We start from the raw sequence: 13,650 nt of genomic DNA, 5'->3' as shown, positions 1-13,650 counted from the left end.
TGACACTTATAAATAATTTATTATTAACATCCCATGATACATTGTTGCCGTACATCATGCTTCTCCAGTTGTTCTGAAATGTTATCAAAATTCAAGTGATTACCTTGCTAATCAGTATTATACAACAGGGGGTGAAGAAACATAACAAATGAATGCATATTGTGTAGATAAATGCTAAATATATTCGGTCATGTCTACATTTAAAAGAAAAACATTCCCTCATACACACAGTTAACCATAATACATCAATTAAACATGATTCAAATAACTAAATATGTAGCCAAGACACTGACTTACATGGTAAGAAGTTTTCCTTGACCAAAGAAAATTAACATATTTGGATAAAAGAAGGTTTTTCAAAGAAACAAAAACGACGACAACAAAAACTACAGAGGCTTAAAGAACTTGTTGTGCTAGATTGGCTTACAGGCAATTAAAATCACGAGCAGTGGAAACATCTCATTTGATCTAATAAAGTACAACATCTTGTGAAACTAGCAACCAGCCGTCCCCAGCACTATAATGTGAAAATATAATTTAGTTCTATACAACACCGGTCTGGACAAATTCTCTAAAGATCAAATTTGTGTTTATGTATATATGTATTTAGCATTGTACACACAAAAATAATGAATGGCTTGAGAGATTGAGAGAGATTTTTGTTCTATATGGAGATTTACAGGGAAAAATGTAAGAAAATGAATGAAATCACACTTTGGCATCTTTGACCATTTGCACAATGACAAGATTGTTGTTTTCTCTCACAGTGTTTTTCAGAGAAGCGACTGAGATTTTTATGATCATCAGCAGGCATGTGAATTGACTCCATGCACTGGCAGTGTTGTGTAGGATTCCTCCGCTCCCTATCTGGGGAATCTTGTGAACTTTTAGCCTTATATTCCTGATTGACATCTGTGAGACCTGTCATTCATTTTCACTTCTCACTTAAACTGTCACATAAATCATTTAACACGCAGTCATCATACATGATGTAGGATTTTCTTTTTTCTCTCTTGAATTGTCACTTCCCAAGTTCTTCCCTGGCACACACACAGTTTGACATATTGCGTTGTAAATAAAATAAAAAGGCAGTATATTAAAACTGGTGGTGCTGGCAGTGGGGGCACCAATCTCAATATTAATGCTACAAATATACTGAACAAAATATTATTATTTTTAACCGTACAAAGGTACAAGCTGGAACAAGTTCTGCTCCCAAAGTTTTCTCCAACAACCAATCAGAGTATCTATAATAATAATAATAATAATAATAATAATAATAATAATAATAATAATAATAATAATAATAATAATATTATTAATAAAACAAAAAAAACATTTGCAAGATTGATTTAAATTATCAACAGATTCGGAAAGCTGCGGTATTTTCAGCGACAGTCTTAATGCACGTTTTGACTCCTTCTTTTCTCCACCCTTCCTTCTTATGTTCAGTTTTTTCTCTATAAGTGAGGGTATATCTTCCTTTCGCTGGATATCTTGCCCAAAACCTCTCCGCTGAACTGGTAGGTCAACTTTTTCTTGACCTTCTTCACTTCACCAGTCTTGCCGTAGTTCCTGAGCGCCCGGGCCATCTTCTGGTAGGTCATTTTCTTGCGGTTGCCCTTCTGCACCCCCCAGCGGTTGGCCAGCGCCTCCTTGTGCTTGGAGGAGAATTGGAAAGTGCCCTTGTCCTTGTCCACCCACCAGATACTGTCCTTCATATCCCCATTCCGCAGCAGATCCAATAGGAACTGGTATAATCGGATCTTCTTCTTGTTGCCTAGGCGGGAGACAGTCAGTGTGGTCAGTGAGGAGAACTGGTACAGACACCTCAGGAAGTATAACGGCCATTTTCACAACGGTCAGCCTACATAAAACTCGGCTCACCTGGTTCCCCTGAGCTGGGGCAAGGGATATGGTCCACCATGTCTGTCTCTCCGTCAGAGACCTCGAACGGGGGACTCCGCCTCTCGATGTCCTCCTCGTCGGAGCTGCGCTGCGGGGGCGAGGGGTAGGGCACGTGGATCCGCTGCAGATACTGCATCTGAAGAGACACGACAGAGTGTGACTATCAGCATTGACCCGGCGTACGATCAAGGGCAAGGGTTTCCAGCGAGTGCAAATGTCACGCCCCCAGGTTCCTGCACTTCTCCTCCCTGGTGAATTCAATGCAATGGGAGGATGAATTCGTTATCTTTACCCAGACTTGTTTACTGCGGTAAGTATGATAAAAACTCATTTGTATTTTTTTTGTTTTAAAGGAAAGCATTGCCCAACTGAAGTGGGTAAAAGTATGCAAATTAAGTTATGTATATATACATATACACATATACATAGAGAGATGAAAGGATTAACATTAATCTTATTTTTATTTATTTAATTTTATTTCTATTTTTACAAACTCAGCAAGTCTTAGGAATTATAAACAAATTGGAAGGTTACCAATACAGAGCCCAGAGACAAAGCCTGAAAGAGGAAGTGTGCTGCAAAGCTTGAAGAGAAAAAACAACAACAAATATTGTCAGTGTTCAAATTTCTATTCTATTCTACAATTCAGAGCTTGAAGGGGAACAATATTAATATTTTAAATTTGTATTTGTACTTGTAATTTAAATATATATATATATATATATATATATATATATATATATATATATATATATATATATATATATATATATATATATAATTTTTTTTCTTGAAGTATAGAATTAGAAGTGAAAATAATATAACGATTAACGTACAATGGGACGTGCTTTTTGTGCGGCGTTTCAGCATCGAGTTACTCCGATACCCATTCACTGTCTATTCCTCACTAGTTTTCCTTTACTCTATTGAGATTTTCTTTGACTAATCATAAGCTCTTTCTTCCCCAAAATGTATTAATTAACATTTCAAGTGCAGAGACCGATTTAAAGACCTAACAAGCTCTCCTTAAAAGGAGTTCCACAGTCCAGATTCTCTGTAATGTGAAAGGGGAAGCAGGGTGGAAGGGGCTTTTGCATGTTTGTCGTGGTCCTAAAACCTCTTGTTTTGCAATGTGGGTCAGGCAACTGGTCAAGCGATGAGGTGCCACCGTAGAGCTGTTGATATTTAAAAGACTATGGTTTCTCAGTTCCCTTTGTGTAAAAATCAACCCACACGCTTTTATGAAGGCGTATGATGGGCACTGAAGAGCAGTCCTTAGAAAGTTTAATTTTAACTTCACTTCTTGGTATTAAATGATGTTTAATTTCCATGGATTGGGCTTTGATTGTAATGTAGAAAGAAAGTCCCTAGCAGGTCCATATCTGCAGAGCCTTTGTTGCCTGATGAATAGAGATGGTTAAATACAATCTTTTTCATTCAGAAAAGTCTGCAAATTTGCATACGTGGGGAGTTTGGACAAAATCAGCAACTTTCATTCAAAGAGTGTATTTATGAAGTCTTGGATAGCTAGTTAGATGGTTGTTGTAAGAGTTCTTATATGCTCATACTGAGTACTGGCCAATGTCTTTATTAAACAAGGTGTTCAAAATCACTGACTGTGTGAACATTACGTTAGCGCAATTATATTCTTACTGGACATGAACAAACAAAGGACACTGTGTTTGTGTCACTCAAGCTCGATAACACAAGGACAATCTCAATATTGTTTTTGTTTAAATTATAACACTATTTATGGTAATATCTGATTTAAATTTAAGGGCTACATCAGTTCAATCTATTTTTTGAAGTTGTTCTCTAATCAAAAAATATTTAGTTGATAGGTGGCAGTAACAAGTTTTCGTTTTTTAATTCATACTTATTTTTTTTTTTTTTTTTTTTTTGCCAATTTAAAATTTGTGCTATTGGCTAATCCTGTGTTGGTAAATAAAATGTGTCTTTGTTGTCTAGTTGTTAATTTGTTTTTGTTGCATCATTTGGTGAGGTCTTGGTCAGTTTGACTTTATTTTAGGAGTTAAACAGAAGGGCCCTGAATAAACTCTGATGTGGTTTCATTTTTAGCTGTTCAGAAATGTATGGGGGTAGGAGTGGGGGTGGGGGGTGTAGTCAGGATGATTTTTCTTCTTGAAACCACCTGGAAGCAGCCCTCCCCTCTGAGAACATGTCCCAATAACGAACACAGAAATTGGGTAAATAATGAAAATCCACAGGCCAGCGGTTAATGAGTCTGCACAATTCAGAGCAGTCCTTGGCGCTGTCACGCAGAGACTGCTCTCAGGAAAAGACAGTCTTGGGCAATAGTAACGCATTGCAGACAATGCACAGATCCCACGCAACAAAACACAGAAACTCTCGGCAATGCTGTGACCTTCTTGAATGGCTACGTTTGTGACACTCGGTTAGTCCTGGGGTTAACAACTGGAAATGTACAGCGTTCAAGTCTAATAACAAGGCCATTAACCTTGCATTGTTCGTTTACAGAGGAATTTTTGTGTATGAAAACAATTGACCTTTTGTTAATTTTGTTAATTTTACCACCAGGTTATTATCACTATATTATAGATTATAAATAATTTATAAATGCAGGTTGTGGTTTTCAATTTCAGTCTCAAACAGACAAAAATCAATGAATAATAAGATTAAGAAAAATTGGGCATTGGGCATTGGGCTCACCTTGAAAATCAGGGTGTTAGCCATTGAAATTCAATGTGTGTTTCTAAGGTGGCACCAGTCTTATTGACATTATACTTGCTTCGGAGGTTTGCGCCATATTGATTATTTTGATTGGCCAATAATGATTCACTCTTGCTATAATACAAATGGAGAGAAAACGATGGTCGGCAGCACCAGACATTTCCTTGTTGTTGTTCAGTGGGTTGTGAAATGAACATTCGGGAACAGTATTGCTTCAAAACACTGGAGGTGCTTAAGAACACACCCTACATGTTATATATTTGTATCTATATATAAACCATCTATATATATATATATATATATATATATATTAGAGAGCGAGAGAGAGAGAGAGAGAGATAGATATTTTACCGCTGTTTATATTCGCACAACATGTAATTAAAGGTTCCCTTTTGGTTTCCTTGTGAAAAATCTGTGGTGTTCAGTCAAGGAGAAGGGAGAAGTTGGATACTACTTCATTATTATTTGACTAATTATTATGATGTTTATCAGCCAGGTTTGTGTGCTCGTTATGAATGAGTAACCCACTAAAACATCAGATAGAAGAGTTTTTAAATTTGTAATATTCTTTTAATATACATTTCTGATGCCCACAAATTAATGCAAGTTTTCCCTCAGTTTCTATTCCTCTTTCTGCGCCTGCAGTTCTCAAATCACTGAGCAATCCTGAGAACTAGGACTGACCAAATTGCAACACAGTGGCCCTTTTGCAACAACATGTCACATGGATACGGCAATACGGGGCGCAGAGATGGTTTTCCATTTCCTTTTCCTGGACCTCGGACTTAACTTGTTCTTACATCACCGCAGCCTGTTGTGCATCGGGCTCCAGAGCTACACTTATTAGACCGGAGTATAAACTGCATCTCAGTCGAACGTTGAGCACCGTATTGCGTCACGGACATGTTCTGTAGGTGGCATGCCGTGGGGAGATGTACCATGCCAGCGGGGGGGGTGGTTTACCTGCGGGGAGATGGTGAGGTGGGTGCTGCCCAGGCCCGGGTCTATGGTGTGCATGGGATCGATCTCTCCGTATCGATGCAGGGGCTGGATGTGCAGGGGCTGGACGCTCTGTAGTTCGGTGAAATGGTTCTCTGGGAAACTCTCAAACTCAGTGGGATGCAGGTGATGTGGGTGGTAGTCCCAGCAGTGGTCTGCTAGAAACAGGAGACATGCATGATTCAGTCTATTTCCTTTAAAAGCTTAAACACAAGAGTGACACCCTTTCCCCAATCTCCCCGGCAGACCCACCCTCAGGCAAACACACAAACCCCTCTCTGTCATTATCTGGGCTGACACTAAAGCACACTGTATTTTATGTGCTATTGGCTAACGATGTGTAATTAATTAATACCCTATTGTGCTTGCCTGGTGCAGAGGTGAGGATCAGGTTTGCGAACTCCGGGAGAGACGTGTCACAGTGGAGTAGATTGTGACGAGACAGCAGTAGGGGGGTGCAAAAGGTCAGGAAGCCGTGCGTACCGATGTCACAAGCTGCACACTTTCACTCACAACACCTTTGTTGTGAAATTCACCGATTTTGTTTCTAACTCGCACCAGCGTTTCCTTTTCGCGAAGCACGGTGATCATTTCATTTGCATCAAAATGTTCCAACAGCCTGGTCACATGATGCACTCGAACACACAGAGGGGACTTCACAGGCCTTGTTTCTATTGTATCTTTCATAAACCGGTAACTTCCCCAAATTCTTCTTTTTCAACCTTTTAAACTACACTGTCGAATTAGTATTTTTCCCTTTCTGAGAAAAAAATCTCACCCTTCCTTTCAGAAATTCCTACTTGAACACCATCCCGACATTATTCAGATTTTGGGATCATTCCCGATCATTCCTCTCTCTGCTTTCGCTGTCCCCTGTGAGCAAGATGGACATGGACAGCCACTATGGTTAGTGTCACTGGCTAATTTGTTTGCTCAAAATAAAAGAGAAAGTGTCTGAAATTGTGAGTGAAATCAAGAGGGCAAATGTAATTCATAACCGACTACGACCAGGCCACTGAGAGACGCTGCCAAGAAAGCCGCAGCTATGCAAACTCATATCTGCTTGATATCTCTCTCAGAAGCACAAACTCCACAAACACAAAGCTTGACAGGATGACAGCGTGTCATTCACCACCTGCGTCTGCAAAAAGTAAATATATCCCGTTGGCCTACCTTTACTTTCATTTCTGTTCATTTTCAACCCACTGTCTCCCCCATCACCACCCCTGCAGCAGAGACTCCGCGGTCTTACTATAATTGTCCAAAACAAAAGGGAATGGGGGATATTCTGACAACTCATTTCTCCAGGCAAAAGACCCTTGAGCAAACAGGCAAAGCTGAGGTGACACAAACTGCTCAATGCAAACAAAGAGTACTAGCTTGTTTATTTATGTATGTGTCTGTTTGTGTATCACTGTACATTACATTGTATGTCCGCAGTTACCGCCAAACAAACGAATATAATAGTCACACTAATAACTTTTGTAGTGAAGTTTACCATATGTGTCTCAAATCATCTCTTTCGAACTTCAGAATGAAAGCTTTGTAACTGTACTAGAGCCGAGCTAATTTCTGCACAAATGTTTGCTTCACTCAGAGAAATCACCCTGTACTACAACACCCTCGGCTCTGGCACTAATGTCATCCTGTGTGTCAGGGTTAGTGTCGATCGAACTCCCGACACGCTAGACATTGAGGCTCGCCCTCCGAATCGTCTAGCTCTGGAAGTGAAACATCCGTGCGAACAGGGCGCAAACGTGAGGCTCAGACTTGTCGTGGTGGATGTCCAAAGTAGCCCAACATTCCCACCCAAAATTAGTAAATTAGAGCAATTCAGTGTGGTGTTTCATAGATTGGAAAATGCTGTTCACTGACGACTTCAGTTCACATGGGTCTGGGAAAAGGAAACTGACTATTTCTGCACTGAAAAACAGATCTAACAAGAGTGGCAGAGTCAAAGGTTATACTGCTTTTCCAGTTGAAAGTATCTGGATTTTACCCAGGTGACAACGCGCTTAATTCCTGTCCTCACTGTGGAAACATTGAAATATTGGCACCACCATCTATACGTACTCCACATCTGAACATACAAAGAGGACGTAAAGAAATGGCCAGGGGGGTTGCTTTGACTGTCGCTCTCTCTACATTTGTGCAGTAAACGTGTGGCTGTTGCACACATGCAGAGAGAGCGGCAGTTTGCAAGTGCATTCGGTAAGAGTTAGAACATAATGGTTTTTTGTTTTCGAACATTTCACACTGTTCAGGCACATATCTGGATATCTGGCAGAGATCACACAGCAGTTCGACAGCTTTTTTTTCTCTCCCATCCCCACCCCCCTCCCTGCATCTGAAAGAGCATCGCAGCGAGCGCGACCGAGTGCAAGCTACAGTTCCACACTTTGCACTGTGGGCTGAAATTACACACAGTAACAGCTTGGAATAAAAACTGCTGCCACGTTGGTCTGCTCTGAAAGGTGCTTTACTGCATGAGAGGGAGAGCAGAGTCCGTAAATGGTGCTTGTGCCGTGAAACTAGCTTGATTTCAGAGTTTTAATCATCATATTTTACAGCAGGCCACACAGGACTGTAATTTCCGCTAATAACTACAATCAAGACCATCCTTTCTTCCCCCTTTGTCTTTCCTGCTACAGCAAAGACATGACGTCCCACTGACTGTGCATTTTTACCGACAGAGAATAGACTGTTTTGTCAAAGAAACGTGGTGTTAAGGACCTGAACACTAGCACCTGCTATAGCAAACTGCAGACTTGAACTTCTTAGAAGACCAAAAATCGATTTTTAGTTGTAGTTTCCTATTAGTGTGTGGTTGGTTCAAACTTTTAATTTATTCCCCAGTCCCATTTACCTCTCTGCCTACAAACATTGACAACCTGCAGGCTCTGGACAGCTAGGATGTCCTTCAACAAATCTGTGTTCAAGGGGTCTAGCAGGCCTCAGAGGGGCTCCTACAGATGGACACTGCTGTCCCAGTGCAGTGTGGGTTGGGAGGACAGCCAGTCTGACATCTGCTGCAAAGCACCTGTCGCCACTGCTATCAGTTGCCATCAAATGGTCAGGTTTGGTATCTGCACTGGCCTTCACTTCTCTGACTACTGTGCCGCGCTGCCTGTGTGTCTGCGCCACGGCCATACCCTTGGCAAATAGATACTCGGTTCCTCCTTGTAGACCGAGCTCAGCCTTGCGCTTATGATGATCCCCGTGGAAGTCATTATTTTAGCTGATGGGGGAGTTTCAGTGAACCAGGGGCATCCACAAGACAGACACTGCTACTTGGGGGTATTTCACAACAAACTGCTTATGAAAAAATAAATGATGAATAAATAAATAATGTTCACACACCAACCACATGATTTAGTAACCTTTCATAATCTTAATAAGTAATAGAACTGAGGCCCCACACCCCTGCAGAAACCAATGGATGACACATCTAAAGCAGCGGTAAAAAAGGGTGGTAATCGTAGGTTGGACTCCTTTCAAAAGCCGTAAGCAAACTCACCACCACCCAGAAGGGCGTGCTTTGCAAAATGAAGAACTTGAACGATTGTCAGTCATGCTCTAAGTTCAAATATAGATATATGAATACAGGAAAGCGAGCAAACAAATGTGCCAGTACATGACTGAAGAGGATGGAAAAGACTGAAACTCACAACCATACATAATGCAAAGACACAACAGAAGGAGGGGTTTGACGTCTATATGGTGTGTTTATGCCACTCAGAATCCATAATACTGTGACACAAGTCCAAGAGACACTTTCCAAGCAGACAGACCTGCATGAGTGAGAGGTTTTGCTCCGCTGTGAAAGGCAGGCAGTGAAATGAGTGCCCCACGCCTCTCTTCACTTCTCTGATAAGCATCTATAGAAGGACACAGTTTGACGTCTGTCCTACAGCCCTTCGCATTTGCATCTGTTTCCTCTGACTGTGAAATGGTCTGAGTGACTGTTGTTTCTGCGGACGTATTTTCGTGTGTCGTTTTGCTCCTATTTGATTTTGTTTTGGTTTTGTTTTGCTAACCTACTCACATTTCCTTTCCTCTTTTTCTCTGTAATGCATTTATTTCTTCCCTTTTTTCGTCTTTGTTTTTGGTTTGTTTTGTTACATCAGCAGTTTGTACATTAAATCACTTTGTGCTACAGGGACAAGTTGCATTTTTTTCAGCCAAGCAATGAATTTCCACAGCAGAATTTAACGAAAAACTCAGTCAGTGTTTAAAACACATTTTCTACACTCTTGTCGACGACCTGGACAAGAGAGGTGATCACATACATGTATTTATATATTACTTATATAAAATGCATTTATAATAATGACATCAGAATCACAATATGCACTAAATATATTAAATTCTATTTATTTATATATATATATATATATATATATATATATATATATATATAGAGAGAGAGAGAGAGAGAGAGAGAGAGAGAGAGAAAGAGAGAGAGAGAGAGAGAGAGGGGTGCATTCTCATCCTTAAAATTAAAATCTATAAACACATAAATAGTTCATTAGAAACTCACCTCCATGGCTTTCTCCATCGCTGTTCAGATAAGGGTAATATTCAATCGGCTGTCTGTACATTTCATGATCATAAGTAATCATCTCCTCTGAAGACTTTTAAACAAAACAAACAAGAACACTGTGTGTCAGAAATTGGATTCAATAGAGAATATTCATATAAAAACAAACATCAATATTCAGAATGAGCAACCGGTTACAATGTGTGTTTTCAGCTGTGGTTATAAGTAAAACAGATCGATTATATTACAATTAAATATTACAATATCCATCACTTGTGTTACCTCTACAAATAGTAATTAATAATAATAGTAGTAGTAGTAATAATAATAATAATAATAAAATATATAATTATACTGTGCAATTCAGAAAATGCTGCTGTACCTTAAAAGCATTTAAAAGTATTTCTTCATGTCTCATTTCTATTTCAACTGACCACAAAAATAATATTTGCAATAATAATATCTAAAGTGATTCACTTTTTATTTTACAAATTAAGTAAACATTTACCTTTCGATTAATAGGAAAATAAAACAAACGTGTCTGTAAATGTAAATATAATCAGAAGCAAAAGACAAAATCAAACAACAATTTAAGTTTATGCTTCAGAAACAAGTTTTAAAATACAAATCCAAATAACTAATTTAAATGTGTTAAATGGTTAATTATATGTATAGTAGTAAATATTCCATAATCATTTTGATGCGCTTTATATTACAAATGTATACACTATGTACATCAGAAACTGAAACGTATCTTTACATTATTGCATCTGTTTAAATTTACAAATTGTATAACTGATATTGAAATGTATTTGTCTGTGAATTAATTTAACATCCAAAACTAAAATACATGCTGTATTTTTTACACTTTTTTACATTTTTTACATAAAATGAATGACAATTTTGTTAAAAGTGAAAGAGATTGATATAACTGTCCCTTGACACAATACATCTAATATATTTATATATGATGCATAACAGTGTGCAGAAATATTTGTCTTAATTTACTTTAAACAAAATAGCAACAGGTAAATGTGAAAATTTGAAAGTAAACTTATGTTTTGTTACATATTTCAGCTGACAACGTTTAGGTGAAAAATGTATAACAATATGCAAAAGTATTTATCTGAATTTACTTCAAACTAAAAAGCAAAACTTAAATGTGAAAAATTGGAAAGTAAAAAATTGTAGGTGATAACATTAGGATGAGAATAATAAAACTTTTACAATAGTGTCAGAGTCGTGCACTGTTTGGCTGCCGTGTAAATCATGCATTCAAGTTATTATGTTTTAAAGTAATTTGCACACATAAAAACAATACGTTTACAGTTTTTTGTCAGCTGGTACAATGTTTCTGTTTGTCCTGTCAAATTATCCCTTTAACGCTGCCTTCCCTTTCACAGCGTTTGGAAGCTCAACTGTAATTGTCAAAGACAGAGGAATAAATAAATAAATAAATAAATAAATGACTGTACTCACCGGTGCTATGAGGTATCCCTCCATCCTGAACGGCTGCAGCATGAAGCACTTTCAGCAAACTAATCAGTTAACAGTTTTCTCTCTCTTTCAAAACTTCAAGAAGCCATTGCATAACTTAGCAGATCATTTTCTCAACAAATTAACCTCGAGACTGTTTTTTTTCTTTCGAATTTCCAAAGAACAGGGCTCCGGGTGGCTGTTTAAAAACAGAATATATAGAGATAAATAGAGATTCACACCTGTCTGATATGACACATATACCCTAAATTCAGCTTCTTTTTGTTTGGCATACAACTCCCCACTTACAGTTGTTGCAGATGATCTAAAATGGCCTGGGTTTTTTTTTTCAGGTTTTTTTTTCAGAAAGTTCCTGATTCTGTCTGATGTGTCAGATGGAGATAGTGAGTCTTCGGCTATATCAGAGTTGAAATTGTGTCATCAATTTCCAGCCAATCACAACCCGGCCTGCGTAATTTTAAGGAATCAGAAGAGACCAAGCCGGAGAATGTTATTTTAATCTAGAATGGGTCTTCGCAATCTGTGGCCAAATATCCTCCATGCAGTGACACGGCCTCGGACAGCATCTTGATTGTTACTTGTTGCATAGAAGGAGTGTTTGCACTCGATTTTCCTTTTTATATTTTCTTCTTTTTCTTTTTTTTTCAATTGAAGCCATGCAAACGTCTCACTAAATTTGGACACTAATGCTACGCTTGGCTGGGCACATTATAAATACTGGTACTTTCTTTCATGTTGTGGTTAAACCTCTTTCTGCCTGGTAAAATTAGTAATACTGTACCGTTGCCTATAAGTGGATCTGACTGAAGCACTTGGCCCCTGCTCTCGATCGCAGCTCTTCGATTCCTCTGAGGCAAAGAGAAAACGAAATAATTAAAACACACATCTTTTAATCTCATTGCAACATGAGAGAGAGTAAAACGTTACACCGATAATAAAGAGAATTTAAATGCTCTCCTTCTATTTCGAAACATTAACTTTTCAGCATTTTCTTTTATTTTGGGGAGGGAGAGAGGGTCCATTTCTGTACTTTAAATTGTGCACTGTTTTTGGGTTAATTGGGGTTAATTCACAGAGGAAGACAGCATGGCACACTGTTGACAAAACTGTATCATTATAACATTTCATACTTTGCTGTGTATTTGCAGCTTATAGATAAATACACATATCTATGCTGCTTATAGATATGCAACTTTAAAAATAACCCAAAACAAAGATTTTCTTGCAAATGCTAGCTTTCAAAATCAGCGAAACGACCTACCTTGGCGAAGCGGCCGACGCGAATCGCAAGCGCACACTTCTACGTGGCCCTACCGACTTGTATTTGTGATCGGCGTGTTGCTTACAGTGTATCATTAACACATTGTTTGCTAAAAGTGAAGTTGTGAGAAAGGCTGGTTCCCTTTTTTAATCAAAGCCCAACACCGTGGCTTCATTCTTTTAGAGGAACTTACTGTAACCTGGGCCAGGTGGGATATATTCCTAATGAAACACAACAACGGGGCCCTTTCTCATGTAAAACACAAACACGCACATTTGTAGGGAAGTTGTTCACTGTCCATGACTCTTCCCCCCACCCCGAGGCTGCACCACACACAGGGGGAGGGGGGGGCAGATAAAGTTGTGAGACTGTAAATTGCAGGAAAAAGTCCCACAAATAACTAATAGTAGGGTGGCAGACAGATTCTGCACTCTTGTTGGATATGGTAACACATGTATAGAAGTCAGAGCCGACAGAATTTGCATACCAATCAGTTTTGACTGGGTTTGTCTTTTAAAGGGGCGTAAGTTTCCCTCCAAGTTCAAGAAAGTTTGGCAAAGAATCGGGATCTGTTTGGTCCGTGATTACCATGGCTCTCTCAACACTGATATGGTTTGAATTAAATTAACATTATTACCTCAACATCCTAGAAATGTGTGGCGATTTCCACACATTTCTAGGATGTTGAGATAATAATGTTAATTGAATTCAAACCATATCAGTGTTGGTGTCG

General features: G+C 38.8%; 1 protein-coding gene across 6 annotated transcripts; it reads right to left on the bottom strand.

Moving 5' to 3' along the window:
* Positions 1 to 13,017, bottom strand: spi1b (Spi-1 proto-oncogene b). Of its 6 annotated transcripts, XM_066700714.1 has the most exons (8): positions 12,918 to 13,017; positions 12,438 to 12,504; positions 11,639 to 11,834; positions 10,160 to 10,253; positions 6,793 to 6,870; positions 5,584 to 5,777; positions 1,888 to 2,044; positions 1 to 1,780 (listed from the first exon to the last, which is right to left on the bottom strand). In XM_066700714.1, exons 3-8 carry the CDS (start codon positions 11,678 to 11,680, stop codon positions 1,461 to 1,463), a joined length of 885 nt encoding a protein of 294 aa, XP_066556811.1. In that variant the 5' UTR covers positions 11,681 to 11,834; positions 12,438 to 12,504; positions 12,918 to 13,017; the 3' UTR covers positions 1 to 1,460. The 6 variants fall into 6 exon arrangements, with proteins under 6 accessions (XP_066556811.1, XP_066556812.1, XP_066556813.1 ...); XM_066700715.1 differs by lacking the exons at positions 12,438 to 12,504; positions 12,918 to 13,017 and adding an exon at positions 11,945 to 12,044; XM_066700716.1 differs by lacking the exons at positions 12,438 to 12,504; positions 12,918 to 13,017 and having other exon boundaries at positions 5,584 to 5,774; positions 11,639 to 12,060.
* Between the last annotated feature and the right edge of the window lie 633 nt (positions 13,018 to 13,650).

This window comes from Amia ocellicauda, chromosome 4 (genome assembly GCF_036373705.1).
Source record: "Amia ocellicauda isolate fAmiCal2 chromosome 4, fAmiCal2.hap1, whole genome shotgun sequence".
In the NCBI taxonomy this organism is placed as follows: Eukaryota; Metazoa; Chordata; class Actinopteri; order Amiiformes; family Amiidae; genus Amia; species Amia ocellicauda.
The sequence above is the reverse complement of the archived record's forward strand: the minus strand, read 5'-3'. Positions and strand labels throughout refer to the sequence as shown.